Source organism: Dendrobium catenatum, unplaced genomic scaffold, assembly GCF_001605985.2.
Source record: "Dendrobium catenatum unplaced genomic scaffold, ASM160598v2 fragScaff_scaffold_1449, whole genome shotgun sequence".
In the NCBI taxonomy this organism is placed as follows: domain Eukaryota; kingdom Viridiplantae; phylum Streptophyta; class Magnoliopsida; order Asparagales; family Orchidaceae; genus Dendrobium; species Dendrobium catenatum.
This window is the reverse complement of record NW_021319911.1, coordinates 280,316-297,949: the sequence shown is the minus strand read 5'-3', so window position 1 is coordinate 297,949 and position 17,634 is coordinate 280,316. Positions and strand designations below refer to the sequence as shown.

At 36.6% G+C, this 17,634-nt stretch overlaps 1 protein-coding gene across 2 annotated transcripts in view; it reads left to right on the top strand.

Moving 5' to 3' along the window:
- LOC110095240 (26S proteasome non-ATPase regulatory subunit 11 homolog) overlaps nt 1–15,348 on the top strand; it is a 33,105-nt gene extending 17,757 nt beyond the window's left edge. For both annotated transcript variants that reach the window (XM_020820688.2, XM_028700112.1), the window contains one exon: nt 13,813–15,348. In XM_020820688.2, coding sequence (XP_020676347.1) covers nt 13,834–15,114 — 1,281 coding nt within the window. In that variant the 5' untranslated portion in view covers nt 13,813–13,833 and the 3' untranslated portion in view covers nt 15,115–15,348. The remainder of the gene's footprint in view (nt 1–13,812) is intronic.
- The last annotated feature ends 2,286 nt before the right edge of the window (nt 15,349–17,634 follow it).

Sequence of the window (17,634 nt, the reverse complement as noted above, 5' to 3'; positions counted from 1 at the left end):
AAAAAATTATGGACCCTCATCAACAAACGGAAGATCCAAAGCAAGAAGAAATCGAATATGAAGTTGGAGAAAATCGACCAAGTTATCTTGAAGAAATTATTCCAAAGAACAGGTGGATTCTGCCGCAAGGAACTTCTACCAATCCCATCCAGAACGAGTTGTACAAAATTCAACATAAAATGTACTCGTGTACAGAAAAATATGAGAAGAGAAAGAAGCTTCTGCAAGCCCAGTTTAAACAAGAAAGAGAAATGATTAAGAGAAAATATGCGGCCTTAATATAGGAGTTGGATGTAGTCCCTTTGACACGTCATGAAAGTTCTAAAGTCATCTCATCATGGGATGAAAACTCTCAACCAGGGTAGATTTGATGTAAGCATGGGCGTCCCCCCCCTCTCTCTCTCTCTCTCTCTCTCTCTCTCTCTTTAATTAAGATGATTTGGGGGATTGATGCTGGTTGCTTGGTGGCTATTCAGCTTCTATTCTCATGGCTTGGTTGTTCTGGTCCCCTTGGCCTTTGGCTGTTCAGTTCCTTGGCTTTTCCGGTTCCCTGGGTTGTGGCTATTCGATTCCTGCTCTTGGCTGTCCCGGTTCTCCTTGCTGGTTGTTCGGTTCTTGCTCTTGGCTGTCTCAGTTCTCTTGTTGTGGCTATTCAAGTGGGGGTCCAAACGGTGTCTTTATTGCTTCTTTTTCTCTCCTTTTGGTTGGTTGTGGTGAACGGTTGAACATGCATGTTGGCCTCTCTTTTCTATCCTATTTATAGGTGAGTTTTGGGCTGTTTTAGAGAGTTTTGGTGATGATTTTTGGAAAGAAAACCTTATGGTTTTTTTCACTAGCTTGAGAGCTAGTCTCCTTCCCCATCTCTAAATTTCGTCAGTCTTCTAATCTAATTCTTCTCTCTATAGTAACCCTCCCATTGTATCTTTCTTCTCTTAAAAAAAAAACTTATATGGTTGTTGTGTTGTTATTAGAAGGTTGTTTTGTCCTATTTAGTGTTTATGTTTGTTTTGTTTTAAAGGAAGACGTTTAGTTTGACTATTTTGTATCGAAAGGGAGACGTCATCTTTGTTTGCAACCTTAGATTCCTATAAATTTGGTTGCATTAGAAATTGTGTGGCATACATATGATAATAAAAGATGTAATGATGTAATAAGATGCTATATAAGCTATTTTGTAACTGTTGGGTATAATATTAACAAATCTTATTGATCACTATCCACTTAGTTACTTGATCACTACTCTTAAGTTATACAGTTTGCACTCTTATGATAGATAGTGGGAGTTTTTGAAATTTTGTGTCTCAAAAACTGGTTGATAAGCTTAAAATAAAATCAACACCAGTTGCCAAATCCTATAAAATCTCTTGGTTCAAAGAAGGGGGTGAGGTTCTAATCACTATGCAATGTAATGTCAATTTATCAATTTGGGGTTCTTTCAAAGATCAAGTTGTTTGTGATGTTGTGCTTCTTGAAGTTTGCAATATTTTGTTAGGACGACCTTGGCAATATGATCACAAAACTGTTCACAATGGAGAGAAAAGCACATATACTTTAGTGCAAAATAATAAGGAGTTTACTCTTCATCCACAAAAAAATGTGCCGGATTTGCCTGTTAAGAAAAACAAGTTGCCAACATTACTTCTTCTGAATTACTTTTAAATGCTAATGATTTGAAAAATTTTGAGGTTGCTTATTTGGTTTTGGGAAAAGAATCTTATCCTGCTTTTCATATTCCTAAAGAAATGCAAGCTTTAATTGATGAGTTTTCTGATATAACTCCTGATGATTTGCCAATTGGGTTGCCTCCTATGCAAAAAATTCAACATCAAATTTGGTATCAGTAATGAGCAGTCCAAACCATCGTCCTATGGGAATCTCAAGTCAAGAACCGACAGAAATTCAAGATGAATGCGATCCTGCCAATGTTGAAAGTCAAACATCATTGCCCAGTACTCATGAAGTTGGCATTCCAACAGACATCAGTCTCTCTCCCATTGGAGATTCAACAGACCCGATTCAAAATAAACGGTACAAGATACAAAGATTGAAGAATTGGAGCATTCAAACAAAGAAAATTATGAATCAAACTCATCAGGAGATGAGGTTCTTCCACCAGGGGAGAATTAATGCAAGCAAAATGGGAAGAGCCGGCTGGTTCTTGGTTGCTTGGGTTGGCTGTTCGGATGGCTGCCTATTGGCCTTTTGTCTTCTCTTTTTTGATTGGTTTGAGTGGGCGGCTGATTTGGCTTTTGGAATTCCTAATTAATGGCGACTTTTGGAATTCCTAATTAATGGTGACTTTTGGGATTCCTAATTTATGGCGACTTTTGGGATTCCTAATTTATGGTGACTTTTGGGATTCCTCTTCAACAACTTATGAGGGCTGTTTTGTGGGCTTTTGGACTTCTTCTTACCTCCTATATATATGATTATTTTGGGCTGTTTTAAAGTATGTTTTGGTGAGAAAATATTTGGAATGTGAAACCTGTGGGTTGTGTTCTAGCTTGCGAGCTAGTTCCCTTTCTGTTCTCCTCTCTTTGATTTCGTCTCGGGCTTCTTATCTACTTCTTTTCTCCATGGTTACCACTCCACTGTATATTTCTTCTCAACTTATCTTATTATCAATGTATTAGGTGTTTAAGTGTCTTTTAACGTGTCGTTGTTATCATATCATCTATAATTTGTAGTTTTGTCGTTAATTCATCCTATTAGTCGTCTTTTCAGTATATTTGGTTTGAAATAGGTCAATTTTGGAAGACTTGCAAATTTTGTATTTGTAGGCAATTTTTCTTGCCTACATCAATGTTTTTTGGGTCTTGAGAGTTAGAAAACCTTTTCGCAGGTGCATATGATTTTTGTATTGATCAAAATTTGGTTTTTAGTTTCGTATGGGAGATTTTGCTCCTCTTTAGAGCAATATTTATTATGGACCATGATGATCTTAAGATAATTATTGAGGGAGCAATAGTCATTGTTTGAGATGATTAAACGCCGGAGTCAAAGTATACCTAATCATTTCTGAAAATGTGATGAGCTACTTTCGTGATGCTTTGTTTGCATTATGAGTACTATTAGTTTCAAGTACTTATCCAACAAAACAAAGACAATTTTGACCACAAGTGTTAGTTGATAAATCTTCAAAAAAGACGATAGAAATATTCCCCTTTGGTCTTGTTGGCATTGATAATGGAGTGTACAATCCTTGCTTTTTGTTTTTGGTGTTTCAACAAAGTACGCTATATTAAGTTTTATTCTCGGCTAATACATGCATTAATGGAAGTTGAGAAGCATCTTCGCTACTCCAAAGTGTGCAATCAGATTTAAGTACTTGTTTCTCTTATTCACTTTAGATTCAAGATGAGTAGATTCTTTTGGAGGTTGAATGCTTTCTGCATATGTTTGAGATGCTTCACCTACCTCTCATGTAGATGAGGATGCTCTTAAGATAGACAATTATAAAATCCTTTAGAATGTCATTCATAAGATTCATAAGTGTTGCCAATGCATTATAGAGACTGAATGATGTTATTATCTACTCTTACAATCCTTACTGTATTTTGAATGTGATCTTCCTTTCATCTTGTTCTTGTACTTGGACTTAATGGTAGCCTATTTTTTAGATCTAGCTTAATAAATATTATTAATTCTTCAGTTGGTCTAATAAGTCATCTACTATGGGAAATGGATATCAATTTTCACTTTGATTTTATTTGAGGCTCGTTAATCTACACATTTGCCTACTATTGTCTTTCGCAAGTACCATCATAATTGGCGATCGGCTTGACAAGCTGCTTGGCTTGATGATGCCTTGGTTTACCAATTTAGCCACTTGTTTTTTTTCTCATTCTTCGCTATTGAGTTGTGGTACATCTCGATGTTAGACAGAGTAGAATTTGAGAGATGGATCTTGTGCTCAATGGCTTGCTAAGGAGGCAATACTCTTATCTCTTACAAATGTTATTGATATTGCTATATTTTATGATGTAAGCTCAACTATCATTCCTCAACAACCAGGGTCAACACATTTTCTGTCTTTCTATTGAATTTCTTGTTTTCTCAAACCAATGTGTTTTGCATTACTATCAATTCTATGGAATGAAGAGCATAATGAAGCGTTAGCATACCTTTATGGTTCTCCTCAACTATCCAGCTACAACTATATCCAAAGGTTGACATCCTTTCTTGTTGATAGTGTGTTGGACATCATCAATGGAGTAATGAAATCGTTTTGCCTTCGATAAAGATATCTTCCTGGTCCCATTCATATAGGCTTCCTGATGCGGGCAAAAAATATAAGGGTGCCTATACTCTTTGCCCACAAAAAATAAAACACACGCAAACCACACGGAAACACCGACACAACAAACAAAAGAGAGAGGTAGAGGGATTGAGCAAACTCTTACATTTCAAATTTAACTAAGAAACAGAAATTACAAGACTACAAACGACGACTCTTGCAAAATTTAAATGACTAGCAAACATGACGACACCCTAAAGTTGCTTCACTTTGAGAAGAAGGATACAGGTGAGGTGGCACTTGCGGAGAGACGAAAGAGGTTAGAAGCCGAGAAGAAAGGTTGGAAAGAGCTCGCAAGATTTCCGGAGGGGATGAGAAAGAAGACGGACAAAGCTCGCAAGCTTTTCCGAGCAAACCCGCAGGTTATAGCTTTTCCAAAAATAACATTTCATTCACCACATTCAAACATAACAAGCCCCTCATATTTATAGGTATGAAAGGGGAATACAAAAGGACACACAACATTAATTTTCACAAGAACCTAAACATCACAAGTATGGATCAATTTGATCGAAAATAAATTAGATTGAGTCGAGCGACATCGACGAATCAAAAATCGAGCCTTATTTGAGTTGAGTGATAGGTTAGAGTCGATGCTACGTCAGTGGGCGTCCACCTAAGGGAAATCCTATTGGATGACGTTTATGCTAGGTTACGGAAACTTAGGAGCTAGATATTGATTCTGGGGAAATCAACCTCAAATAATGAGGTCAACACTATTCACGGAAAACCGCCCAAGCCCAGGAACCGAAGGAGCAGCCGCGGGAGCCAAGGAGGCCGCACGGAACCAAGGCGCCACAGCCACGGGAAACATCCCAGGCTCGGAAAACCAGCAACCGGCCGGAAATCCAAGGGGCAAAGGCACAAAAAACTATAGCCCATGGTGGAAGCCAAGGAGCCACCACATGAGAAACAACACTTCTTGGAATTCCAAAAGACGGTTTGGAATTCCAAGAGACAAACATAATTAAAAACATAAAAAGCATAAAAAATAAATTTAATAAAATATAAATGTGAACTAAAATGTTAGCTAATAATGAGCTAACCCTTAGTTCAATAAGTAAACTAAAGACCAGCTAATAAGTGAGCTAAAATTTCAGCTCAATTTTTATTGAGCTAGGAGACTCAAGGGAAGCCAAAAATCTAATTATTTTGGGCTTGAGTTGACCCCCTTTTGTCTACATCACTTCCAATGATAATATGGTAGATGTCGCGAGGCACCATTTCACACATCACCACTTTGATTTTCTTTCTCCAGTAATCACAAATCGATCATGAAGGTGTTGATTAATTCTTATCTATGAATTATTCTGAATCTTTTCAAAAGGGTAATGATATTGTCTTTCCTTTAGTCTTAGTCTTTTGACTAGGCTTACTGAGATTTTTTTTTTGACTTGTGTCAAACATGGCACTAAATACATATTACTTGACCAAGATTCACAAGGTGAATAACTCACATTTATTTGGTTAGGTGTCGAACAACGCTCTTTTTCCTTCAATATTGGCATTAGGGAAAGATTTGAATTCGATTGATTCTCTACAACAACAACAACAACAACAACCTTTATCCCATTATGTAGGGTCGGCTACATGAATCCTTTTTCTCCATTGTGTCATTCTAACAGAAAAATTCTCATTTAAATCTAATAAAGAAATATCATTTCTAATATTTTCTAATCAAACATTTTTAGGTATGCATCTTCCTTTCTTAACATAGCCAAATCCATTACATCTACTATCCTAATCGGGTCATCGAAAGGCCGTCGTTTTATGTGACCAAACCATCTGAGACGTCTCTCTCTAATTTTATGTGCCACTGGAGCTACTCCAACCTTTTCACGTATATGCTCAATTTGACCGATTCTTTGATTCTAATTTTTCTTTGGTTTATATAATAGTAGATATATTCCCTTTAACGTCTTTCTTAAACTTCTATATCATTTCTTGAGGTCTACTATTAATCATAAGAAAGGTTATTTTTAGATGTTGTAGAGTTACCTTTTGAAGAATCTATTTCAATTTCTCTTCTTTTTCTTGATAATCTTTGAATACCCTCAATTATTGTCATTAAATGGCTTGTTTCCTTCAGGTTTTGTTTTTTCTTTTAATGAGTTATAGCAACCATGATTGCTTGACCAAGGTCTTTGATGGGGAAGAGCCTGTTTTTTTTTTTTTTTTTTTTTAGCCTTTTTTTTTTTTTTTTTTTTTTTTTGTGGGAATATTTTGTGATGCAATTTGAATTGTAATGTGTTATATTAGTATACCAATTATGTAGACTCATCTCTTGAATTCTATAGTATATTCTTGATTATCCGATCGAGCAAAACCAAAATGGTGAGCGATGGGCACGATATTGTGCAGTGCTGTTCAAAACGCATTGACCAAAAATTGATGCTGCTCGAACAACATCAATTTGTTAAACAAATTGTGCTTGTGCAATTCGAGACATTAGAAACAACTAAGATGCTGATATTGCCTTGGTCACCACATGAGCAATTTAGAGAATTTGCCTGCATGTGAGGTGGTGACATGATTTCAATGTGTGTGAGTGACGTGAGTTTTTTCGAGATTTGATACACAAAAAGAGTTCTTGTTATCTAACTATAAGCATACATGTTTGTGTATTTATGTACTTTTATTATTAGATTTATATTTATTTTAAAAAATCCTAATCAAATCCCTCTGCTTACTCCTGCTCCTTCCCTATTATGAACCCATGTCACTTGTACTTGCAGCCATATCGCGATTCTTCATGCACTACCACCCCGACTTCTATCTCTTACTCTTTTTTGCATTGACGCTGGCCCTCTCTCATTCTTGTCTCTCTCGAGTTCTCTTTTCGTCCCTATCTGAACCAATGCAAATCCTTGAAACTCATGATGACAAAGAAGCTAGGAAGTTGTGCACAAAAGCTTGTTGAAGAAGACACTGATGGGACCAATGACATAGAAGCAAAAAAGATATGCACGAGAGTTCTCTAGCAGAAGGAACTAATAGGATTAGTGGTGCGTGAGGGAGAGGAGTTTGGGAGAATTATGGATTAAGATTAATCTTTTTGAGCCCCTCCTTAGTTCAACCCAACCTTTTTTGGCATCAACCTCATCAACAACTTTATCTTTCAATGTCGACTTCGTCGTAGTCCTCTCCCTAATCTATCATTGCCTCTCTCTCTCTCTCTCTCTCTCTCTTTCACATTCTCTCTCTTCTTCTCCCTCTCACTCTCTTTCCCTTTCTTTCGTTCTCTCTGTATCTTTTTCTCTTTAGCTAACTCTTTCCCTCTCTCTAGCTCACTGCATCACACTCTTTCCCTCTCTCTTTAGCTCACTCACTCTCTCTCATTCTCTTCCCTCTCTCTAGCTCACTCTCTCTTTCTCTTGCTGTAGTTTACTCTCACTCTCTGTATGTATCTCTCTCTTTCTCTTTTTAACTCTCTCACTCTCTTTCACTCCTTTTCCACTACTTTTCTGACTCTCATTATCTAGCTTACTTTCTCTCTCTAAATAGAGAAAGAAAAAAAAAAAGAAAAAAAGGGCAAGAAGGAACAAAAATTTGTCTATAGCAATGAGAAACTCATCATCTTACCTCGTTGACTCCTTTCTATGTAGTAGGTATAATGGAAAGCAAGCTCACAGCTCTGTATAAGCACCCGTGTCCTGCTTTCTTGATGTGGTTGGAAAAAACTATTTTACTTGAGTTTTTCTTATGCAAGTGACTTGTGTATGTCTTTTTTGGCGTGGCGGGGGGAAGGCTTATACATGCCTTTCTTTGTGCGGTTGGAAAGAAGACATGAGTTGTCAAAAATAAGTACTCGTGAGTCTTTTTTAACGTGGCGGGGAAAAATTTTTTACTATACATTTTTTATATAGGTACAAAGAGCCATATGTGCCTTTCTAAGTGTGGTAAGAGTAGCAGATAACACAATAGTGTTATATATTCTCAAACGATCTCTCGCCAGTACATAAGTGGCGCGCGTCCTTTAACCAATGATTTTGTCGTGAATTAACACCATAGGTAAATAACTATGATGAGAGTCCTCTGAACGGGTGGTTAACTATTAAATGATGTTGTTAAATTATGCTTATGGCTAAAGTTCGAATATTATCCAAGGGCTTCAAAACCCCCAAGTGGTGAATCATAGAGTGCACTTGATAGGGCAAGAGTTTTATATTAGTTAAAGTTGACTTAAATTCATCACTTTAAATAAAAATCTACCAAAGGTCTATAAAGTTGCATTCGAACATGAAACCCATGTGTTAGACCGGTCCCTATTGGACCGGTTCAACCGACCTTTAGCAAGGGGTCGGTTTAGGTTTACAAGAGGCGGATCATAGCTGGTCCACCCTCTTGAATTTGCCGCCCAATCATGGGGTGGGCCCCACCCAATAAATCAATTAGGAAGGGAGATAGGGGGGCGGCTAGGCCTAAGGAGGTGATTTTATGCTTTAAATAGGGAGAGGGGATTAGGGTTAGGGTTATGTTTTGTTTTGTGGCTGATTTTGGAGTTCTTGTTTTTGGTGTATGGGTCCCTAGATTCGTCTAGGGATTGGGAGAGAATGATCGTCCTCTCGAATTGAGGATCAATTGTAACTTGCTTTAGTTCTTCCGTTGGTTTGATTTCTACAATAAAAATTACTATTTTTATTTGTTTTCCATTAGATTTGTGAAGTTTTCCCGCTGTTTTCCTCAATCTGGTTAGAGTTTACTTAAAATATTAAAATATTTCCTATCACCATGTCTGCGATAAGAATCATTTGGTTAGTTTGGGTTTACCACATTCTCTAATTAAGTAATTTAGGATTCATGACAACCCGATTAAGACAGAATCATGAGATCTTGACTGGGTTCATCATCATTATCCACATCATCCTCTTTAAGCAAACAACAATAAATTTTCAGTCTCAATATTAAAGTTTATTGCTACTATATGCTAAGCGGTTAGTATCTAACGATTAGCATTAATCCAAAGTTCTTTCTTATCATTGGGATGGGGATTATGCCTATTGGAAACCTGGAACCAGATCACTAGGTTGTCTTATTTGCAATACATTTCACAGCAAAGACTGGCTGAAATTTTCGATGCGGACAGTTTGATCTTTTCACTTTCAGAAATTTTGCCACTTCATCTTTCTTCCTCATATGTTATATGTTAGAATTATTGGCAGAGCAACTTCTTGCCATATCCCCATGTAGCACTATAATTCCTAGTACCTGAGATGAGCGTTCCACCTTGCCAATGCATGCTTTGTTCAATTGGAGAAACTTCTGCTGGAATAAGTGGAAGCTAAAACAACTGAACAAATGTTTTGAACATTGAGTATATGATATGCAATTTTGATGAGTTCACGTTAGCAAGCGTTAACCTATATATATATATATAGCATTAACCAATATTATTAGGAGATAAAAGTGATATTTTGGTGTGATAGGTTTATGTATCTTGAATTTAATTATATTGAAAATGAGGAAATATGTGTTAGAGTTAAGATTGAGTGGTTAAAATGAATAATTATTTTATGAGTATTATGTGAGAAGGGAATATGTTGAAAACTTGAAGGTTAATTTGATAAAATACAATTATGTTGGCTATGTTATTTGGATCATTTGGACAAAAAAAAGTTATTGATAGCTCGGCTGATTAGGGTGAAAATGAGCATATTAAAATGGGTGTGTAAAAAAAGGAGGAATAAATTAAAAAAAATAAGATTATATTGGATGGATGTGGGCTTCATCTTATGAAGATAAGCGGTTGTGAATAGATAGGTGGTTTGAACATGTATAACGGAGGGTAAAGGCCATTAGATGGGCAAATGTGTGAAGTATCTTGGGATCACAAAGAAAAAATGGTAGACATAATACAACAATGAGAGTTTGTTCAAAATGATTTGTAAAGAATAGTTTTAACATCTTAATGCATTTAGGAAAAAAAATGAAAAATGAAGGTTCATAAGGCCAAATTGAAATATTTGAGATCAGGCTAATGAATGGCAATATCTTGATGATCTTTGCATAGAATAGATGATTCGGTAGTCTTTGCAGGCCAAAAGTCTTCAGACAGGGGTAGAGTTTATTTTCTTATTTGGGGTATTGTTAATTTTATGAGAGCTATTTCATTTTCTAAGTGATCCTCAACGAAAAATGTGATTTAATTTTTTCTACTTCTTGCTACTTTAATTGGAAATTTTGTTTCTGTTGAATTTGGAGGTGATTAGGACCAGCAAATCTTTGGAGTCGTGGATAGGATGTGTCATTTTTTTAAAATGTTTTTGGAGGTCTAGTTTTATGATCTGCAGCTACATGACTTAAAGCTTGGAGGAACCAATATGATAGTTGAGTGTCTAACTTCTTTTTAATAGCATATTTTTTTTGTTTATCTTTGGGTTTTCAAAGTGCATTTTTTGTACTGGTGGGTATTCTATTAGATTTGGTTGAAGAGGTTTTGTTGTTTTGAACTCGGGATTTGTAAGTTTTAGTTGTTTTATGTTTGATTGCATGGGGCGCTGTTGGGTGTGAGTTTCTATATATTTCTTTGGTTTCGAAAAATGGAGCTTTGGACATGGTCAACATCAGGAGTATTTGGACTACTACGGACTTTGATCTTGTCCAGGAATTAGGTTACGTAGGCCATGTTGAACACTTAAATTTATCTACTCAAATAAACACTCCAACAGGTGGCTGTACTAACTCTAAAATGGCTGCCTTGTTTAAAATTTTATTTAATACTAATGACAATATATTATATGCAGCATTCTCATATTCTTTTTCATGTTTCATAAAGAAGTAAAAATTTGTATTATTACATTCCTTTAAGAACTCTTACTGTTTAGCCACCCAGATAAAACCTCCAATAAGTGACTGAATAAGAGCCCTTAAAAGCCTATCTTGTATAAAACTTTAAATTAACACCAATCACAATATATTAGGTGCAATTCATATTTGATAGAGAAGTAAAAATCTCTATTATTGCATACTTTTAAGAACTCCTTTACTAATATGGGTTTAGGTTGTATGGTGCCGGAGATTCATCCAATAGCTGACGCACCACCCAGCCAGGGTGCCTCCATCCTAATAAAATCATATTAAAGAAACAAAAAAAGATAGTAAATCATATTAAAGAAAAAGAAAGTAAGATTAACTGATCGTGACCATAGGGATGCTTTGATCTATTTATTTGAAGCATCTTGAATGGATACTATAGGGAGTTACTTCCTCATTTTATTTTATTTTATTTTTTTGTTTAATTTGCCTTGATGGTGTTCTTTCTATGATAACTTAATGATAAAAATATTTACTTTTGATATAGTTTAAAGACATGTTGATTAAATTGATCATTATCATTATCACTTGCATCATCCTAACTATTTGGGTTTTGCTTTATGAATTTGCATTCTGTATTCATTCCTGTGAACTACACCTTTCATAAGTATATTTTGTGGAAAATTTTCTTTGAGGAATTGCGCAGATTATATATGCTTTTCTTATCAATTAATGAACGTTAATAGAATCTATATGTTTTATGTCATGAAATATTTTGATGTATTTCATAGTTAACCCGAAACATTGAACAATAATGTGTCTTCTTTGGTATCTGATAGGAAACACTTGAAATCAAGTATTTCCTATTCACCTTTACAACAAATCTCCACGAAATACTGCTGTCCGGAGCAGGAAAACAGTAAAAACAGCGGAAAAACTGTATAAAACTGAGAGAAATGCGTAGGAAAAACTTGTATTTTACTAGTAGAAGAAGAAAACAGCAAAGATACAATTGATCCTCAATTCGAGAGGAGGATCGATCTCTCCCAAATCTCTAGACGCCGCTAGAGCCCAAAGAAATCCTAATTCTAAGAGATCTCAAATTTCAGCCAAATTCAAGATGCCCAAACCCTAGGAAAACAAACTATTTAATGCATACAAATCAAAAGGAAATCCCTAAACAGTCCCTACATTCAAATTTCCCTCTCAAAACTCTAAAAAAAGCTTCCTAAAAAGCTCCCGTGGATCATGCGTGCGTGCGGCGCTTCCGCCCAGGCGAAAACAGTCGCCTGTTTTGCGACTCGGCCGGTCCCGTGCGGACCAAGTGGACCGGTCTAGCAGTATCCTTTAGCAAAACTTCTGCACCTTCCTCCCAAGTAGCTAGATTGAATTACATAGTTTTTGTGTTTTGGGGGAGAATTGTTTGTTATTTACCATTCTGTAAAGGATATAGGTTGATGATGTACTTTGGTAATTATATACTTAAGCAGTTAAGCTTAGTAATACTGTTATTATTGTTTTAGAACTTTTTAATTTTTGAAATGCGTTAAATCATTTGAAATTGTTCGTGCAGTCTGCTTCAGTTAATAAGTTGACTATGCCATAAAGCTTTTAAACCGTGGAATACTTGAAATATGGAACGATGGATATAAATTTGTAAAAGAGCTTCAGAAATATGTAAAAGTGCCTCATCATTGGAGACTATGTTAGGTATCTATTTTTTAATATAGTAGTAGAGACAATTTTCTAGATAAACTTCTTGTAATCCCATGTAACCATGACAAAAAAAATGAATATTTCAGCTTCGAACTCACTAAGCCTTAGAATTGAATTTTGGATAAAACTCAATATGGTTAACTCTTTGTTATTTAACTGATCTTTATAAAAAAAGATGTTCAACGACAGCAACATTATACTTTTATTCCGCTACATGAGGTCTAGCAGCTAGACGGCTACATGAATACCTTTTTGTCATTATAAAATTTACACATGATAAGGAAAATAATGATTTCACCTGTGACTTACTATGCCTTATAACAATATGGATCTAATCAAATATCTGATTCATATATTATCTAGGAGAAAGCTTGACCCTGTATGTGAATAGGGTGGAAAATGGCCGATAGCAAACAAGCGATTACAAGAGGAGAGGGATGGGAGTAAGCAGAAGAATTTGCTATGAACTACCCAATAATAATTAATTTTCTTATTTCATTCATTGCTTGCCTTAGTATTCCCTATGGGGGGAGTATTTATAGAATTACAAGACTCATTAAACATGTAATAACTACCCAATAATAATTAATTAGCTATGAACTACCATGACCCATAATGACCCACTAAGTCAATTCTAAACTATTCATTACAATTATTACCCTAAAAACTAGTAAGCTTATTATGATTATATATATGTTCAATTGTTTCTTGATAATAATTTCTCCAGTATGCCTCAGGGAGGTCCTCTTCAGCATAGTTTCATCATCCCACACCAGTGAACAAAGCTCCAGGATTCCTTAAAAATAGCAAATTTTGAAACCAGTTTACATTTGTTTGAACTTTAAAAGCTTATTGCTTTATTTTCATGATCTCAACCTTTTTTTTTTTAAGTATTTCTTGTTAGAAGTGAATGTGATTTATGGCAATATGTAACACTTGTCTTCGTAATTCTAATATGTGAAGTTGTGCACATTTGTTCCTTAATATATTATTGAGTATTTTGTATTGGAAACTGTTACTTCTAGTGACTTCTTTTATTATTGCAGTTTTTATCATTAAAAGGTGAAATGGCATCACCAATGCAATCATCATTTCTTCCTGCCAACACTGATTCGTTAGCACAGGCCTTGGAGGCTGTAAACCCTACTGAATCCATTTCTCTTCTATACCTTATTCTTGAGGACCCTTCATCTTCCTCAGATGCTCTGCGCATTAAAGAACAAGCAATTTCAAAACTTTCAGACCTACTCACACAGGAGAAGAAAGCTGAGGAGCTTAGAAGCCTCCTTACACAACTAAGACCCTTTTTCTCTTTGATTCCCAAGGCAAAAACCGCAAAGATTGTGAGGGGGATCATAGATGCGGTTGCCAAAATACCAGGGACTTGTGATTTACAGATCTCTCTCTGCAAGGAAATGGTGGAATGGACACGTGCCGAGAAGCGCACATTCCTCCGGCAACGTGTCGAGGCTAGGCTTGCTGCTCTCCTGATGGACAATAAGGACTATTCTGAGGCTCTAAATCTTCTTACTGGGTTGATAAAGGAGGTCAGAAGATTGGATGACAAACTATTGCTTGTGGACATTGATCTTCTGGAAAGCAAGCTTCATTTCTCTCTTCGAAATCTTCCCAAGGCAAAAGCTGCATTAACTGCAGCAAGAACTGCCGCAAATGCCATTTATGTTCCTCCGGCACAGCAGGGCACCATTGATTTGCAGAGTGGGATCCTTCATGCCGAGGAGAAGGACTACAAGACTGCCTACAGCTATTTCTTCGAGGCATTTGAAGCCTTCAATGCACTTGAGGATCCCAGAGCTGTATTTAGCCTCAAGTACATGCTTCTCTGCAAGATCATGGTTAACCATGCTGATGATGTTGCAGGTATAATTTCTTCGAGGGCCGGCCTGAACTACTTAGGTCCCGATCTGGACGCCATGAAAGCTGTTGCAGATGCTCACTCAAAGCGTTCGCTTAAGTTCTTCGAAACTGCTCTTAGAGATTATAAGGCACAGTTGGAGGAAGACCCAATTGTTCACAGGCACCTTTCATCTCTCTACGATACTCTCATGGAGCAGAATCTCTGCAGGCTCATTGAACCTTATTCAAGGGTAGAGATTGCTCACATTGCAGAGATGATTGAGCTTCCCATCGATCATGTGGAGAAGAAGCTATCCCAAATGATCCTCGACAAAAAGTTCGCCGGAACCCTAGACCAGGGAGCTGGCTGCCTTATCATATTTGACGACCCCAAAGCTGATGCAATTTTTCCTGCAACGCTGGAGACTATTAGCAATATTGGCAAGGTTGTGGACAGTCTTTATGTGAGATCAGCACATATAATGGCCTGATGGGAATCAAATCATGAACTATGAGAGACAGGTCATTATTTATTTCCTTTTGCTTATTATGTTTCGTAGAGCTGAGCTCACGTAGTGGGATGAAGGTTTGATGTTGTTGTTATTATACTTAGTAGAGTCATGAGGCAGTGGTGAATTTGGTTTTTCTGCTGAAATCTGGCACTTTGTTGACTGTTCTTTGGCTTCTCACTTGTTTGAGAAAAAGAAAACTGTTTCGATCCAGCATGTGGATGGGCTTAGTTGTCTTTGCCAGAACTTTGTGCTCAAACTTTTTTTTTGCTTTTGTTGAAGTCAGAATCTAGGGCGTCGAATGATTTATGGTGGTGAGATCTGCAATGCTTATGGTGCTGAATGTTGGCCATTAAAAAAGAGGTATAATATTAAGTTAAGTGTTGTAGAGATGAGGATGCTCAGGTGGATGAGTGGCTTTACCCTTAGAGATATGATACAATATGAGCATATATGTGAAAAGGTTGGAGTAGCTCCAGTGGAAGATTAGATTAGAGAGAGTTGACTTAGATGGTTTGGTCACATAAAACGACGGCCTTTTGATGACCCGGTTAGAAAAGTAGATGTATTAGATTTGATTTATGTTAAGAGAGGTAGAAGTATGCCTAAAAAGATTTGGTTATAAAATATTAGAAATGATATTTCTTTATTAGATTTAAACGAGAATTTGACTTTTAATTGGACACAATGGAGAAAAAAAGATTCATGTAGTCGACCCTAAGGAGTGGGACAAAGGCTTGATGATGATGATGATGTTTTTGTTAAAGTCATAATCTATATGCTCTAATTTGAATATGACTTTTGAAAGTAGTTTAATTCAACATAATATTGATATGATATTATGAAAAATTTATGCAAATATCTTTTTTTGTTACACTTCTTTATATATTCTATCTATAATTTTGAATTACAAAATTTAATGATAATTAAAGAGAATTTTAGCTACTTATATAATGAGTTGAGATTGGAGGGGTAGATCACTTTTTATGAAATGTGTAATTAATCTTCTCATCATTATAATCACAACAAATTATGAAGAATGCTGCAAAATTTCAATTATTTATCGTCGAAGTAATCTGATTTCTCTAATATGGCTCATTATAAACTGTATCTGATACCCATCGAGGCTTAGGGTGGTTGGTGGGTGAGCACAGTTGAGAACTATCTATCTCTGGTTCGAATCCCCTCTATTATGTCTTGCCTCTTCAGTGGGGCAAAACAAGTGTGGGCCCAATGCTAGTGGGTGGCCTCGTTAGGTTCCATCAAGGAATTAGTTACACCGTCAAGCATTCCATTTGGAGTGACAACGGATAGATACTCCGTTGTAAAAAAAAAAAATCTGACACATGACTTGACTGGTAGGTATCTATGTGGTAACTCCACTGCATTGTACTGTAGTATTGAGCACTATGCAGATTCCTCATTATAATTATAATTTGTGATCTCTTCGCATGTAATCCTTTACTAAAAACTCACTCTCCCTCATGAAGGCATAGAGGACCCGATCAAACTAATGTGGAGCTTTAAGAGGGTGAAGAAAGTTGTCCTTTTTAATCACAAACTGGAGAGTAGGAGAAGAAATCTAGTTCACCATCGAGTAAGAAAATGTCGTAGAGATGAGTTACCTATGCTCCTTGTCCTTGGGCAGACAAGCCAATTGCACTTTGTGCCTATAGTGATTGTGAAGGTGGAGGCAAGCAAAGAACTGCCAACTATAGTAACACTAGCTGAAATACTGTGGACTGCGGGGAGCCCATGAAGAGTTGTCTTCTCCCCTAGCTAAGATGAAGGTAAATAGAATTACTTGCAAGTCTTTGAAAAGATCATCCATGGCGGAAGAGATTCTCCATCCACTAGCGTGCCAAAAGAATGTCTCACCAAAGAAAAATTATTAGGTCCGGATATCCAATTAAAATTTGCCATGTGGACTGCGCTTTAACTGTGCTTTGGACTACGATTTGACTGCGCTTCACCTACGCTTTTGACGTGCTTGACTTAAAATTTCGCAGACACGTATACATTCCACATGTCAATATTTTATTGGACACCGGACGTATCTCTACATCGGATATCCGGACCTAATAATTTTGAGGGAGTTACTAGCTAGGACACTTGCTAAGCGAGCTTGAAGTGGACATTTAGCTTGTACAGAAAGAAGATATTTCTCAATACTGAGCTGTTAGCATTTCTTTTAATTTCCTTAGATGAGAAATTTTTTTGTTTCTAATCCTTCGTTGCGTATAAACGGAGCAACTCCCTTAGCAACAAGCACTGAGAAGCAGTGTCTGCCACCACCAGCAAAGATCGAGCTCATACTTTGCACTACTTGGATTAGAAGGGTAAGGTTATTGAGGAGATTGCAGCGTTACTTTCAGCCTAAGAACCTTTCACATCCTCTCTCCTGTGGTGACTGCTGACATACCTACTTTCTCCCTCTCAGTGGACACCATAGGTGATGAGATTTTTGCATAGTTGCCTCTTATCCTTAAGAGTCTAAGGCTT